General features: G+C 47.2%; 1 protein-coding gene across 9 annotated transcripts in view; it reads right to left on the bottom strand.

Moving 5' to 3' along the window:
- Positions 1-9,136: 9,136 nt before the first annotated feature.
- BCL11B (BCL11 transcription factor B) overlaps positions 9,137-17,049 on the bottom strand; it is a 95,289-nt gene continuing 87,376 nt past the window's right edge. For all 9 annotated transcript variants that reach the window (XM_074326958.1, XM_074326956.1, XM_074326961.1 and 6 more), the window contains one exon: positions 9,137-16,060. In XM_074326958.1, coding sequence (XP_074183059.1) covers positions 14,019-16,060 — 2,042 coding nt within the window. In that variant the 3' untranslated portion in view covers positions 9,137-14,018. The remainder of the gene's footprint in view (positions 16,061-17,049) is intronic.

Raw genomic sequence — 17,049 nt, 5'->3', positions numbered from 1 at the left:
TAGACAGATAAATTGAACCCAGTTCTGAAGGATTTGCATGTTATGCTGAAGTCTCTGAAGTTAGGTTGGGGCCATGTCAAGGGCATGGGGGCAGAAGTGACACTCACCGTGCCCAGGTCTGGCTCAGAAGGACCCCTGTACATGCCCCTGTCCAGCTCAGGCCGATAGGACTTTCTGCCGTGGTGGAAATGGCCCAGGTCTGTGCTGCCCAATACCATGGCCATTAGCCATATGTGGCTACTGAGACTTGAGATATGGTGAGTGAAACTGAGGAACTGAATTTTCTATTTTTTTAATTCAATTTTTAAACTGAATTTAAACTTAAGCAATTGCTGGGGGCTGCCATATTGGATACCACAGCTCTAGAAGATGGCAGCAAAACAAGACAGAAGGGGCCAGAATCCCTAAATCACCACCACATAGACCGTTGTCCATTCCCTTTATGGGACTGTGACATTAGCCGGAAATAAACCCTTATTCCACCGAGTAGCTAGGATTTTAAGTTTACTTTACAGTCGCGAGTATGCGTTACCCTGACTGATGCACTGATGCATATTGAGCGTTTATTCTCTACCCCACACACACGAAGCCCGCTTGGCCTACCATGTCTATTTTAATCATCTCAACACCTGAAGGAGGTAGGTTCTATTATTATGCACGTTTCACAGATGAGGAAACTGAGGCATAGAGTAGTCACGTATAGAAAGAGGCTGAATGAAATTCTGACCCAGGTGGGTCTGGCTCCAGAGCACCTCTGAGACTAACACCGAGGGACCCATGAGGGATGCACTTGTAGGAACCCAGAATGAAGGTGGTGGCTAGATGGGAGATGAACCCCAAAGAGTTCACCATCTAAGGGGGCTCAGAGAAGGTAGGCTTTGTGGCAGCAGAGGTGCCAGGCACCTGGTACCCTTGTGCCTGCCATCAAAGGCCTTCCTGCCATGATGCCCCGCTACCACTTGTGAGGGGAGAACAGCTGAATCTCCAGGGTTCTGTCCCTCCACCGAGCATAGCGGGACACTTCCTCCTTCCCCTACGAGTAAGCCCTCCAGGACCCACCATGCTAAAAGCCACAGGGACTGCACGGGGGCAAATGTGCCCATGGGTGAGAAAGCCCCATACAGTCTGGGGTTTGGGAAGTCCAGGAGATGGGACCTTGCACAATAGGTCCCGAAGGGTTTGGATGGGAAAGGACTGGTATTCCCGAAGGAGGGGACAGCACAGGGAAAGGCAAGACTTCTGGGGAAGAGCTCACAGTGCCCCAGAGGCAGGAGGCTTCATCTGAGTGATGCTTTGCTGCAGATGAGGCGGACTGGGGCTCGCCATCATTTATTTGGATGTTTGTGTAATACGTCCATCATTTTCTGATGTATGTCTAGGAATGTAAGCTCTTTGGAGCCTTTCCTCAGGCATCATCTCATTAATCCCCCAACCACGTGTGGGGAGGGCTCATCCACCCCAGCTTGCAGAGAAGGGAACAGACCAAGAAGCGACAGAACTGTCCAGAAAGAGAATGGACAAGGAGCCAGCGGCATGAGCTGACATGGGCACAGTAGACGGGCTCAGGAGACAGGCATGTGACCTACAGGGGGCATCTCGCATGTGGCCCAGAAAACCCCTGCATCAGACTAGGATTTGTGTTTAAAATGCATATTTCAGTCCCTACCCCAGACCTACTGATTCTGTGTGAGCAGTGTGACTCGGAACCTGTATTTAATAAGCTGGCAGATGGGTCTGCTACTAGTGAAAATGAGAGAACTACCAGCCGATTAAGATTTTCGGGGAGCCTGTAGGCCTTTCTCCCAAGAGGCAGCAGGCCTGTGGACAGGGTCACTCTTCCCTAGAGCCCTCAGAATGACCCAGGGTGGGTGCTGGGCAGGGAGAAGCAGCATCTTTGCCCAAAAAGGTGCTCACAGGGGCACTGAGTGTACAGAGCCAGGAAGTGGGGAGCAACTGAGGCAGGAAAGGAACAGACATGCAGGAACATATGGAGAGATGGAGAAAGTTACCAGAGGGAACAAGCTAGACAGAAAGAAGCCAGGGAGACTCAGAGACAGACAGAAGAAAGTGGAGTGAGAGAGAAGAGAGGGAACAGGAGAGAGATTAGAAAATGGAAGGAAGCAACATGACATGAGATGCTCCCATCTGCCAGCCCTTCCAACCCCTCCCTCGAGTGAGGGGTAGACCAGGCCAGATCGGCACCCACCTCCGGAGCTGGCCCCCTCCCCACATGCTAGCCACCCCCTGCCAGCTGCCAGGCGTGCAGGGCTGTGCCAAGTGGGTGTCTCCGTGACTGTGCCAGGCGAGGCTCCCTCAAGGCGCACACATGGTGGGGGGGCGGGATCGAGGGAGCCTTCATTGAGCCCAACCCGAACATTGCATGAGGCAAGTGAGAGGCTGCTGGATCCTCTGCAGAGTATGGGGACAGGCGGGGGTGGGAGGCAGCGAGCAAAGAGGCTGGGATGGGACTGGCTGGGTGGGGGACAAGATAGGACCTTAGGACAACAAGTAGAAAAAGAAAGAGAAAGCAAATGGAATTTTGTTGGGCACCTGCCATGTATCTGGTTCCTTGTCTTCCTGTTTGATCCTCAAAACAGCTCTGTGATGTAGAGATCTTGTCCCCATACTACAGATAAGGAAACTGAGGCTGAGAAATTACCAACCCCAGGCATTTAGCTGGTAAGAGACAGAGCTGAAATTCCTACTCAACCTCCAGTGCATCCAATTCCAAATTCTATATTCTTTTCACTGCACTAACATTTCCAAGTTCATAAGCACAAACAATACACAAGCTTCTTAAAACAGTGCAGTGTAGCAACATCAGAGCCATCACAAGGCGGTCACGACTGATCATAGACCAGGAGGTGCAGACACAGCAGGAGCCTGGAGGAGAGCACAGTAAGGTGGGCTTCATGGGTGGGAAGGAGTTATCTCTTTATTTAATTCTCTACCTTACCATCTTCTAAAAAGTTTTGGGGAGGTTACAATAAGGTCACTTATACAATAAGGCTGTCAAAATAGAAAATCAAAAATACTATAGAAGGAGAACTGTTTTTAAAAATCTCAAACTAATAGGGATGCTGGGACTGAACACTAAATTTAACACTGAGATTCCCGGCAGTTGTGGCAAAAAGGGAAATGCAAGCAGTTACATGATTGATTCAAATACAAGATGAAACATACTTACTTATCAAGAGACACATTTAGTTCCCAATGCTAAGTCCTAGAAATCATGGATAAGACTTCCACATAAATATAATGTCAAACACTTGTTATCTTTTTATATTATTACATATACACACATACACATATATATATATATACAGCATAGGTGTGTATATAATAATATAGTTGTATATAGAACTATATAACTATGTAACTATCATTGCATATATATGATTAGTTTTATATACGAGGTGTGATCGAAATACACAGTGAATGTTTAAAAAAGAATTATTACTGTAAAAGACACCTTGCCATTAATCCCCCTCAAAATACTCCCCCTCGCTTCGAACACACTTATCCCATCGTTCCTGCCACTTTCTGAAGCAGTTCTGGAAGTCCTCCTTTGTGAGTGTCTTCAGTTGCGCTGTCGTGGCTGCCTCGATGCCCTGAATCAATTCAAAATATTTACTTCTCATGGTCATTTTGACTTTGGGGAAGAGCCAGAAGTCACATGGTGCCATATCTGGTGAATAAGGTGGATGAGGACACACCGGAATGCTTTTATTTGACAGAAATTGCCATGTACCAGAAGCAATGTGTGACACGGAGCCTTTCTATTGTGATCACAAAATACGGTGCATGTTGCTGCCGTGTGCCATCCAACAGAAAGGCAGGGATCTTCAATATGGGAAGCGGGGCCTCAAACTTTAGTAACAGTGTGTGACAAGTTTCAACTTGTTCAGTGCAGTCAGTAGGGTGTGAGCTACGGTTGAGAGAAGGTGTGTTTTAAAGTGTGCCGTAACTCATCCTCCATCATGACAACACTCTGTGTCACACACTGCTTCTGGTATACGGCAATTTCTGTCAAATAAAAACATTACGGTGTGTCCTCATCCACCTTATTCACCAGATTTGGCACCGTGTGATTTCTGGCTCTTCCCCAAAGTCAAAATGTGACAGACCCTGCAATGCGCTTATTTTAAAACCAAACATTGCATCCTGAACATCTCTCCAATGCCACTTGAATTGCTCCAATAGCGTCATTATTTTTGACATCAGCATAATATTCCATTGCATGGATGTCCTATCACTTACAGATCTAATCCCCTGTTATGGGGCATTTTCTTTATTTCCAGTTTCTGCTGTTGATAAATACAGCTACAGTGAACATACAGCTGCATTACAGCTTCCTTAGGATGATTTTCTAGAAGACACATTATTTCAGAGATTAAGCAAAACAGACCAGCTTGCTTCTGTTGTGATTGCTAGGTTGTGGCATGTGTAGGTGTATCCATATTGTCCACTGATGATTCTGTACACAGCCCTTACGTGTCTTGGAAAATCATTAGCGACAGCAAATGGCTCCAAGGGACAGCAAATGCTGTCGAGACATTTGCGAGAGCCTAACACACATTACTCACTTGAACATTTTCAGTTACAAAGGCAAGAAGACTAACTTCCTGAAACGTTGGAAAAGGTAGGATGGGGCTTCCCCTCAAGCATCCGTATCTGATATATATCCATATCCACATACACATTCAGCTAATCTGGAATCATAGCATATGAACGTTTTCTACTCTTTTAAAAGTTAATTTTATCTCATATACACTGTTTCTACTATTACCCAAGTCTTCAACCCCCTCACTTTAGACGGATATAAATATTGAATATTCCATATGAAATATTCCATAATGAACAAATTCTTTCTCATTCATTCACTCTTTTAGTGTTGAACACAGAGGCTGCTTCCAAAATTTTGTTATCATGTGCTTCATTCACCAGCGTGTTTTCTCCTCATGAATAATAAGCAGCGTGTCTATGTTTCTTTTGTCCCGTTAGCTACCAAGCAGCTTAGACTCAAATTCCTGATTTCAGTGTAGCAATGTAGGGCCTGCTTCTATGTAGGTGGATACACCTTACTCTGTCTCTTCGTCTCTCTGGTCCAGATGTTGTACTGACTAGTTGTTTTTCATTTTGTTTCCTATTGGCCTCCCTAGAGCATTATGGAATGAGGAAGAATGAAAGTTATTAATAAAGAATTTAATGAAATGCTGAAGTGACCATCTCTAGGCATCTAGATATCTTCCTCTCTCTAGGAAGTGCTAATGAGTATATTTACCATAGTTTCTGAGAATGATATGACCAGATCAAATAGTCAGAATATACTTAGGCCCTTGATACACACTACCCCAGAGCTTTCAAAAGGAAAGAGGGGAATGTGATTGAAATATGATATAGGTAACAAAACTGAACCCTCAATTACACCTCCAAACACAGGTGAAAGGGCTGGGTCGTTGGGGGTCTGGGGTGTCACCTGCGGTGACCTCTGAATTTTTTTCTTTCTCTACTAACTCCTTGCTTCTGTACAACTGTTTCCATACTGTACCATAGGACACGGAGTAGCTGTTAGTCTAATGTTGTCAATGGAAGGCTGGGAAGAAAGAAGGGGGAGGAGGCACCATCTGACCCTCAGCAGCTCCTTGCTTTGCTGGAAGACCAGCTCCCCCTTTGGAAGCAACACCCTGCAGTGCATTTTGAGCCAAAAAAAAAAAAAGTTTCACATGGCTTGTCCCATGAGTGACATGCCAGCAGCATCATCTCATCTTGGAATTTGGACAAGGAGAGTGACCACTCAATTCCTCTAATCAGGACCCTGGGTTCACATCTTGGGATATGTCATAAATTAGACAAGCATCACTTTAAATTTTTTTTATTATAAAAAGTCACAGAAACACAAGTATGTTTTCATGACAGCCAATGAGAAATAAACCGTAGTGGGGGAGACAGTTTTGACTATGGCAGGACACGGCGGGGAGAGAATCGAATCTCCTCATCTGTAATAAAACACGAATGTCTTCTCCCATCTCCTGCTGAATCCTGTGCTCCCATCGAAAAGACAGAACCCTACTATCTGTTCACTCACTGCTTCCCCAGCTAATCAGGAATCCTTCCAATGCAGGGACTGCATCCCCATGGCCCAGGAGCGTGGGGCACTCAGTAGGACCTCCAGGATAGTTAAGGGAACAAATAACTGAATAGATGGGTGAATATCCCATTCTGTCCACCGAAGGACAAACCCCTGGAAAGCAGGAATGAGTCTTATTGAGCTGTAAGTTCCTAGCAGAGCCTGTGACACAGCTTAGGCCTTTGATAAATGTTTATTAAATGAACAACTCATGGGTGGGTGGGTGGGTGGGTGGGTGGATGGATAGATGGATGGAAGGAAGGAAGGAAGGAAGGAAGGAAGGAAGGAAGGAAGGAAGGATGGATGTGCTCTATGTTAGGGTTTGAGAGAGGATTCCTATGTTAGGTGGGGTTATACTAGAGGACTTTGAAGGGTCCCAGCCAACTTTAGGGTTCTGCTTCTCTGTGGATTTCACTGTGCTTTTCCAACATTCATGCATTTTCCCATGTCATACCCTCTGCGAGACATGCCATTTCTCCCTCACTCGTCACCGTCTTCCTAGTGAATCTTTTCTCATCTCTCAAGGAGCAGCAGAATTTCCCGAACCTGCCCTCTTGCCAGCTGATTAGCTGCTCCGTCTCCTAGGCTCTGCGCACTGGCCACATTACCCATCCTGCAGTATTTGCTTCACGATGAATGAGTTGCTCCTCAAGCGCAAAGGCCGGCCTGAGGTTTTTCCTGTGCTCAGGTCTGACATCCAGCTCAGCCTTCACTCTCGGAATTAAGTAGACTTCTGAGCTCCACCTGTTTTGACACTTTTAGAGCATCCTAGATGGTCTGTAACAGGAATCCTATAAAATTGCTTTGAAGGTTATACAGTGCAGATAATTAGGGACTGAGACTTCACCCACATACAAGAAAGTCAGAATTTTCATCCTCCCTGGTTTGAAAGTTACATGAGTTTCACTACATATTTCATCACATTAACATTTTTTTTTTAAAGTTCTCTTCATCTAGTTTTATCTCCAAAGTATAAAGGGATGTTTTCCAGCTTTACTTGCTGGACTTACAGCTCAGGAGCGAGAGGTTCAGCAGACAGCTCTGATGCCCCAACCGCGATTGGACTGCTCGGAAAACGTGAAGGATGTGCGACTTGCAAGGTGACTGAACACTCCAAGTTTCAATCAGCAAAAACAGGGGATTTTCTGTTCGAGAACCCATTCTCACCCCAAATTTGTAATCTGAATAGGGACTGTGTCAGACATTCACATTCCCATCAAATTTTGTGACTTTGTGCACATGTGACACTCTCACCGGGGTCCAACTATTTGAAGGCAGATTGAGTCCTTTCAGATCACCTTAACTCTCCATTATACAGATGGGGAAACTGAGGCCCTGAAAAGGGAAAAGACTGATCTGAAGTCACAGAGCCACCGAAGGACTTAGGATGAGAACTTTGAGCCACACTGGTAACCCCCAATGTTGGCCTTGTTAGAAGGGCTGAGGGGACAGGCTGTCAGTGTAAATGACAGGCATTCACTAGCGTTAACACACTCATCCCAAGCAATTTTGGGTACTCAATCTAGGTGTTTGTTCCCCAACCCTAAGAAGGAGGGTCTTCCCCAAATTTACACATCCTTGTGTATTCCAGTCAGAATGCAACTGAGCATTTCAATTTGTTATTTGCATGGTTTTCTAGGTGGGGAAAAAACACAAAGGCTCAGACACCTGCAGCTGGGGAAAGCCTGGGAGCCCAGGGCCTACGGAAAAGGAGAGAATTCCACTCTGGGAATTCTTATTCGGTAGCCCCTCATAGAAAGCGGGGTCTTCTCCTGACTGGCTCCCAACTCCATTTTTGATGCTGAGGTTCAAATCCCATTTCTTTTCCTCCAGTGGTTAGACATGGCCTTGGGAGAACGGTGACTTATTTGGGGTGAAGACAGGACACAGAGGGACACACTACCCTTGCTTCTATCATCGCTATGGGCAGGACCCACAGAACGTCTTAGCCAGCCTGGCTTGGTGTTGTCATGTTTTGGCGAAGTCTCCTTGAGAAGGTTCTTGGGCTGCCTAGTTTGGTATCTCGTTCACCGTTGGTGCCCAGTGAGTTTGCAAAAAAGTGACTTGAGTGGAATGTTCTTTGTGTCTTTAAGAACAAGAAACACGGAGCAGCCAAAAACCCAGTGGGTGTTCCATCCTTTTGCACTTGGCAGTGGGCTCTGACTCCCAGTCACAAGGAGGAAACTGAGGGTCCCTTTGCGCCTAACTGACCGAAACTCTGCCTTCTTCCATCTTCATCCTATCAGTTGCTATGCGCCCAGAAGTAGGACAAAGCCAGGTAAAGGCCATTTCCTTCTGAACGACCTTGCTTCTTCCTCTCCTGGATTGGTGAGCTTATCCTTAAAGAAAGTTTCCTCAAGTCTGTTAACATCTAGGACATGGGGAAAGAAGACAGTCCCACCATGTGATTTGTTAAAACTCCCGATAGTCAGTGATACTGTGGAACCCAACATCCACATGAAAGGGAGACACCTAAAGGGGACATGACCAAGGCACAGAGCCATTTAAGGGCCTCCGTCTCCCTCATTTCTGCCCCCTTGATCCCACTCCCAGACTCTCACTGGGTATTCTGTAAACGTCTGCTGAATTAAACTAGATGACTCTTGTCATTCTCAGACAAGGACTTTTTCTTCTAAACCACTATTCGTAAACTGGGCTGTATCTGAGAATCCCTGGGTTCACTTTCAAAAATCCTGGTGCCTGGGTCCCACTTCCAGAGGCTCTGATAGAAATTGGTCTGGGGTGGGGCCTGGGCTGAGATTTTAAAAGCTCCCAGGTGACCCCGATGTGCATCCAGGACTGAGAATCACTGTTCTAAACCACACAGGCTCACAGGGACAAATAAAGAGAACTGCTGGTGTCTCACGCCATTATTTCCTATCTTCCCAGGTATGGGAGGAAGGGTTTGGGTCAGGAGGAAAACGGAGAAGGGCCTTCAATTCATCCTTGGAAATAAGCTGTCTATCCCCCACCCTTAAAAGACACAGAAAGGACAAGGTTTGGAGATCAAGTTAAATGTCCAATTTATTTTTATAACTTGAAACCAGAACAAACTTGGTTTTGAACAAGCGTACAAATGAAATGGCAGACACATGCTGAACTCAACATTGTGACATTAAGGGAAAAAAGAGGCCCAAAATCTTGTACAGAGAATAAAAGGAACAATAAATATTTTACTAAGCCATATTGAAATGACCTCCTGTCATCTCAACATTTTATCCATAATAAAAAAAAAAGTGCCCGTTTCTTAAACAGAGCACAAATACCAAGCAATAATAAATAGTTCCAAACTTGTAGTAAAAGACAGAACCTCCAAGTAAACAACAAAAGCTCATACAATAATAGAAAAGGTAATAAAAATATTTCGCCTTGCCGATACAAATGCAAACAACTGAAATCAATGTAACTTTGCTTTGCAGGGCTGGGGTACAAAGAGCACCAAAATCACGGGGTTGCCTGTGTTCAACACAACCTTTGACTGACTGTCACTCAGGACTGGGGTGAAAGGCTGATTTCCTCTACTTTTCACATTTTCCTTAGGTAGTTCAGCTTCCTCCTCTCCCCATGAAAGACCCTCTAATGGCAAGTGGCAGGTTCCAATTTGGGACAACTTTGAACAAAGTGGTGGCAGTGTGGGAACCGGCCTGAGGTGGGCTGGGTGGCCCAGGCTGCGGCCTCTCCCACTGGCTTATCTGCTGCAGTGCTGGCTTTTTAAACATGAAAGAGAAGCAAAATTCTCTTTTCTCTGCCATCAGCAGACAGAGACACAATCGTTGTGCTTTAGGATGGCTTAGTCCTGGCATTCTGGTGACTTTGTGAAGCTGGCTAAGAGCTGGCTAGCATTTGTAACGACGGAAGGGTCACCTTGGAGGCTCTCAAGTACCTTAATAGGGCAGCCCGTGGGTCTTGGGGTGAAGCGGGTAGGAAAATGACATCTCAGCTTTATCTCCCACTCCTTCCCCCTTTCTTTTCACTTTGCAAAGCCTTAAGTGGCAAGGAAGAAAGAGCATATTAAACAGAAAAGCTCCCGGAAGAAAGATTTCTGCATTTGGTAAAGAATTGCCCAAAAGGATGCTTGGTTATACTTTCATAACCTGAAATAATGGTTTCTTACAGTTCCTGAAATAAAAAATGGCTTCCTGATATAGGTTTTTTTGTTTGTTTTTTTTTCAAATGTATTATTCCCTCATCAAAAAAAAAAAAAAAAAAAAACACCACTTTGTTATCTTAAAGCTACTTGGCTTTACAAAAAAAAAAGAGGGAAGGGACAGAGAGGGAGAAAGAAAATAAATTAAATTAAAAAGAAAAGAACAAATAAAGGACCAACAGAGGCTGGGGAATGCAGAGGATACGCAGAGGAAAGAGAGAGAGAGAGAGATGGAAAGGCACCGAATTCATCCCAGGCCCTAGGCATTCGGAAACACGGAATGTAGGTTTCGAAGAGAAAAGCAGCAAAGCAGATAAGAAAGACAACAGGCCAACACTCTCCATGGAATGAAAGGTCCTGGCCCTGGGACTCCTTCCTGATACCCAGTTTGCACTGGTCTCAACAGCAGATCACATCACCTGTGCCTAGCTGATATGCCAGCTCTTGTTATTCCATTTTTTTGTTTAATGTTTTCTCAAGGACTAAAGAAAGCTCGGTTTGCATTTCTTTCTGCTCTTAAGGGCAGGAGAGGTGGTGGTGGTGGTGGTGGTGGTAACTGCCACAGTGGTGACAGTAGAGAAGGAAGATGCTCCCTCACACTCTTCTCTACAGCTGCCGTTGTACAGACGGCCTCTTAGAGAAAGGGAGGACTCTGTGAAATGCTACCGACACCTTTACAAAAACTGATTTTTTTCCCACTCGACACGAATAAAGGATTCCCCACCCGGTCTGCTGTGGCTACACCAGGGAGCCTTGATGCAAGGTTCGGGGCAATTAGAGTGAAGCCCTACGCCAACAGTCCTTGTATAGGCCAATTCCGTCAAAAATATATACAACTAAAATGATTTGTGAACCAAAGCATGTAACTACTTCCTTTTGTTTCTTTTCCTCAAAGGTTGTCAAACAACCCTTTTTCTCCTGTACAATAGGACTTAACATACACATTTTTTTTTTTTTGCAATATTTTATCCTGCCAAATTAAAAAAATATATTATGGCAGCCTGTTTGTTTTTGTTTTTTTTTCTTTTTATTTCCAAATTCACTAACAAAAAGGTACATTAAATCCCTTTAAAAGGACAAGCTTACAGTTAAAAAATTACAAGCTCCAGTAAAAATACAGCAAGTGCCTACATCATATGAACCAACCAATATATCCATTCCAGAGGGAGGTGGGAAGAGAAAAATAAGTACAGGTCAGAAATGTGATTTTTTTTTTTTTCTGCAAAGCAATAACAATATTAAGCACTTTTTTTCTACATACTTTTTCTACATGGTGTAGCAATCCCCTTTTAATCCCCAAATACAAGTTTCTATACATTTTTTTTGAAATAAAAATTCAACACCCAAGGCAGAAAAAAATTTACTAAAACTCCGACTTTACAGTTACTGTGACAAAAACAAATTTCTAGACCCACCATTTAAATTTTACTGCAACATTTTCAAGGAAAAGAAAAAAGTTCTTTTTTTTCTTGTTTTGTAAAATGCCCAGGCATTCTCGATTATTACAAATACTGGTCCACTTTTACAGTAATCAAGAAATTTTAATATATATAATATATACTAAAACCCCGTCACCAAAAGAAAACAATATACACGCAGCCACTGTGGCATTTTTTTAATAACCTATTAAGCAAACTTTGAAAAAAAAATGATCGCTCCAACACACATACACACAATTTATTTTTACCCTTGTATGTATCCAATACTGTAAACGTATTTTTAAGACAGAGTGCACTAAATTTAACTTTAGAAAAAAATTAGCCATTGTTCCTGAATTGTTTTCTGTTTTGTTTTTCATTCAACGATATCAACTTGTAACTTGTGTCACTTGAGTTTTAATTCAGCAGTAAATCACCTCCACTCCACATCTAAGCAGCGTTGTCCCACAAACAAAAGGGGCTGAGGATCAGCTAACAATGGATGTCGTGTCCAAGGTTGTGCTGGGTTTATTTCTTCATTTGATTGGGTCTTATGGCATTTTCATGTCCTCTATCTTCAACCAGGATTTTTAAAAATTTATTTAAAGTAAATGTGGCTTTGTTTGTGTCTAAAGAATGTACTTTCCTTGTTTTACTTTTTTAAAAAGTCTTTTCATTTCAAAAAAAAAAAAGTTTTGCATTTGTCTCAAGAGACTCAAATAGGAAGATCAGTTTTCAAGGCACTCACATCAAATTGAATGGCAGTAGAAAAACTGTCCAATAAATTATTTTATTTTGTTCTTTATAGTGCCAGTATTGTGAATGCCACGCTTAGCAACACTGACACTCAATCTCAGCCGTCCCTTACAGTTTAACCCACCTCTGGGCCAAAGAGAAGAACATGCTGCAATTTCTTGTTTAGAAGCCATTTAATTTAAATGCAAACAAAAGCTTTAAAGTGCGGGTCAACAGAATTCAAATGTCTAATCTCAACAGTCCAATGTTTAGTACCTTCCAACCTAATGGGATAGAAAAAAAAAATTGGGAAGTAGCGCTCGGCACCTTGGGATGGAACTCTTCCTCTGCTTTTCCAGTAAAAGGGAACAGAAATTCACAAGATGTTACCCCGATCCATACAATGTCATCAGTGTACATTATATGAGAACACTAACTTCCCTCAATTTGCCATCAGGGCACTTGTCTGCTTGAGAAATTATCGTTTATCACTTGTAGCAACGTAGGACTTGGGATTTTTGTGGTGGGGGTGATGAGAGAGAGAGAAGCTATCAAGCCAGAAGAAGCCTGAAAGAACACCGCTGGTTTCTTCCTTTCTGTGTCACTGCAGGCCACCATCATCTACCCAAATAGTACCCTCAGCCCATTTTACTTAGCCTATTCTACAGCAAATAGCAACGATGGCAACCAAGGGCACACCCATATTCCAAGAAGGGGATAGTACCTGCTGATAATGCACAATTTTAGAATGCTCTCGCGCCATTTCCGGGGTCAGCCCTCAAAAACTCCTGTTTCTCTGGCAGTGCTGAGTTTTCGGGGGGCCTCTCCCCCACCATTCCAAGTTTCCCTTATGTAATGTAAAGATTGAAATCAACACAGAAAAGGCCTCTGTTACTCAGGACATCATCAGTGCTACATCTCCACTCCAATTCTGAAACAAAGTGCTACAACTTTAAAGATTGTTATCCGCTGTACATCCCCCCCAAAGAAAAAAAACAAAAAAAAACAAAAAATAAAAATAAAATAAAAAATAAAAAAACACATGCCACTTTTTATTTCAGGACCAAAAAAAGGAATAAAAAGGTAAACAACTTTAAAAGTCATTTAAGTGTTGGCTTCTTCACAAGAAATTACACATGCTTAGCTTAAATTTCAAAAAAGCAGCGCCCTCCCCCCAAAATTATAATTTAAAAGCTATGCTTCTGTTCTACATTGCTTGCGAGTCATTTCTCAGACTACTACTGGGTTTATTAAAAATGAAGAAGGGATGGATACCCAACAAAATCTTTTAAAGGAAGTTAAACAGAAAGAATAATAATACCTGCACATGCCAAAAAAATTACAAAACCCAATAAATACAGAAATTATTGCACAGTTAAAAGGCTCCACAATTTTGACTGCCTTAATCAACCCTCGGGTTTCCATAGGACTTCGCAGACACAGGTTAGGTTGGAGGGCCGCCTCCCCCTGGGCCAAGGGGACAGGCGTGGTGCTCAGTGGCGGTGACACAGAGGCAAGTGTCAAGTCAGCATTCTGTCGCTTGGCAACGGTTCCACTGTACAGGTGCGGGGTGCCCGGGCCCACGTGCTTAGCTCCTCTCGGCCTGCTCGATTTTGACGTCGTTAGTCAGCAAGTGCTCGCCGTGCCACTTTTTCATGTGTTTCTCCAGGGTGCTGTAGACGCTGAAGGGCATCTGGCAGATGTCGCAGCGGTACACCTCCTTGCCGATCTGCCCGTGCGTCTTCATGTGGCGTGTGAGCTTGCTGCTCTGCGCACACGCGTAGTTGCACAGCTCGCACTTGTAAGGCCGCTCGCCGGTGTGGCTCCGCCGGTGCACCGTCAGGTTGCTGCAGTTCTTGAACACCTTGCCGCAGTACTCGCACGTGTCGCTGCGGCGGCCCTCCTTGGAGCTCGGCCGCCCGGGGCCGGGGCCGCCCAGGTGTGGCGTGCTGCCGCCGCTGGCGGTACCGCTGCGGCCCGACAGGCCGCCGTCCAGCAGGTCCCCGGGCGGCGTGGAGAAGCGCAGGCTGCCGTTCTCGGACGAGTGCTCCGACGACGTGGCGAAAGGGGACTGACGCGCGTCCGTGAAGCCCAGGAAGGGGTCCTTCATGAAGTGCCGCGACGCCGCGTAGCCCACCAGCCACTGCGAGTACACGTTCTCCGATGGGATGAGCGCGGCGGGCGGCAGCTCCAGGTCCTTCTCCACTTTGATGCGCTTGGCCGCGCTGTTGAGCCCGGGGCTGGGCAGCGGCGCCGGCTTGCGCGGGAAGAGGCCCGGGAAGGGCTCGCTGCCTGGCGCGAAGCCACCGCCGCGCCCGTTGACCGCACCGCCCGGGCCCGCATCACCGCAGCCGCCCGCGTCATCGTCGTCACCCGTGTCCCCACCGCCCGCCGCGCGCTTCAGGAAGGCCCCGCGCTTCTGCTTGTCGGCCAGGAGCTCGCCATACTGCGGCAGCGCGCCCAGGCCCACGTTCTCCATGACCTTGCCCAGCACCAGCGCCTTCTCCTCGGCCAGCGCCTTGGCCGCGCCGCCCGCGCCGGGCACCCCGGGCACCCCGCCGCCGCCATTCTCCCGGTTGCGGCTCAGCTCCGAGTCCATGCTGAAGCTCGACTCGGGCCGGCTCTCGTTCTCCAGCAGCAGCTCTTCCTCCTCCTCGTCTTCCTCCTCTTCCTCCTCCTCGGGCTCGTGGCCCAGCGACGGGTCGCTCTCGTGGTGGCGGAAGTCGCCATCGGCCGCCTTGAGGCCCTCGCCGGCCAGCTCGCTGGTGCCGGGCTCCGGGGAGCTGGCAGCCGAGAGGCCGTCGTCGGAGCGGCCGGCCAGCGAGCCAGCCTTGTGCATGTGCGTCTTCATGTGGCGCTTGAGCTTGCTCGCCTGCGAGCACGCGTGGTCGCACAGCTGGCACTTATAGGGCTTCTCGCCTGTGTGGCTGCGCCGGTGCACGATGAGATTGCTCTGGAACTTGAAGGTCTTGCCACAGAACTCACAGGACTTGCTCTTGGCAGGCGGCTGCGGTGGTGGTGTGCCACCGGGGGGCATGGGTGGCAGCGGCGGCGTGCTCAGGAACGGGGACTTGGGGCTGGGCTGGAAGGGGTTCAGGAGCCGGTGCATAGGGTTGCCGCGGCCCGGTGACACAGGCGGCGGCGTGGAGCTGTTGCCCGCCAGCTCGCGGAGCCGCCGCGAGAAGTCCATGGCGGGTGAGTCAATGGCCATGGGGTTCAGGCGCATGACTCGGTCAAAGGCACTGGGGTGCTGGGCGACAAGCCCCATCTCCTCGGCACTGAGGCGGTGCGGGTCCAGGTGGTGGCGCGGTGGCGGGCTGAAGAGCGGCGGCGTGCCGGGCAGGCGGCCCTCGCCGAAGCCTGGGTGGTCCCGCAGGATGGGGCCCGTCATGCGCAGCAGATTGAATGGGTTGCTGTCGCCCAGGAAATTCATGAGTGGGGACTGGGCCACGGCCTCCGGCCCGAGCGGCGGCGGGATGGTGAGCCGTGGCGTGAGTGAGCTGCTGGCCGGCCCTGGCTCCAGGTAGATGCGGAAGCCATGCGTGTTCTGCGCGTGCTGCAGCAGGAACCACGCGCTGTTGAAGGGCTGCTTGCATGTTGTGCAAATGTAGCTGGAAGGCTCATCTTTACCTGGGGAGACACACGGACAGAAAGGCAGAGAAGAGAGCATGAGAAGCGGCACGGGGCGTGCGCACCGCGGGGCCACTGACCAGGAGACCGTCTCTGAAAGGCGGCTGCGGGCCACTTCCCAGCAAGCCTGCGACATGAGGACTCTCTGGCCAGGCCTTGTGTGCCTCCATCTGGCTGGGGGGGGGGGGGGGGCTGAAGAAGCTGGCTCTGTGGGCATGCGGCCCTGGCAAAGCCCAGACTGGACAGAGGACCTCAGCAAGTTACTCCAATTCCACAGGCCTCGGTTTTTGTCCCTGAAGGTGTCCTTACTCCCATTATCTCAGAAGCCAGATGAGGTCATGTTTGTGAGAATGCCTGATTCCAATAATAGGGATGATATCAAGTTTGGACTGTATAAAAGAAGCCGGGGCCAATTTCAGCCGGACAGGGCCCTCTTCACCGTGGCAACCGTCTAAAGTGTTTGTCAACCAAGGTGCTATTGATTTAGACCCAGATAATTCTTTGTCGTGGGGGCAGTCCTGTGCACTGTAGGACGTTCAGCAGCATCCCTGGCCTCTGCCCACTAGAAGCCAGTGGCACTCCCTCCCCAGTCATGAGGATTAAAAATCTCTCCAGGCATTGCCAGCTGTCCCCAGGGAGGCAAAACCGAACCCTACCCCCTTGAGAACCACCAATTAGGCAATATTTGATCCAAGGAGGTCCGAAAAGCACAAGTCAAACTGAATCACCTTCAAACACTTGAAGAGAAATGGCTGATAACTTGGCATCACAGGATTTTTGCTACAGGAAATTCTAGGCTTTCATACACCAGTGTCCGTAAAGAAAGCACTGTCAAACTTAAACATGGATATGTGGGAAAAGAAGGAATTCAGAATGTTGTAAAGTTCATTACTATGTGACAGCTGCCCCCCATGGCCTCACACACCCTAACCACTGTGTGGAATCCAGCCTCCAAAGACCCCCCCCCCCCAGGAGAGGGAGGGCTGGGG

This window comes from Rhinolophus sinicus, linkage group LG03 (assembly GCF_036562045.2).
Source record: "Rhinolophus sinicus isolate RSC01 linkage group LG03, ASM3656204v1, whole genome shotgun sequence".
NCBI lineage: Eukaryota > Metazoa > Chordata > Mammalia > Chiroptera > Rhinolophidae > Rhinolophus > Rhinolophus sinicus.
Note: the sequence above shows the minus strand (reverse complement) of the source record. Positions and strands in the feature narration are given on the sequence as shown.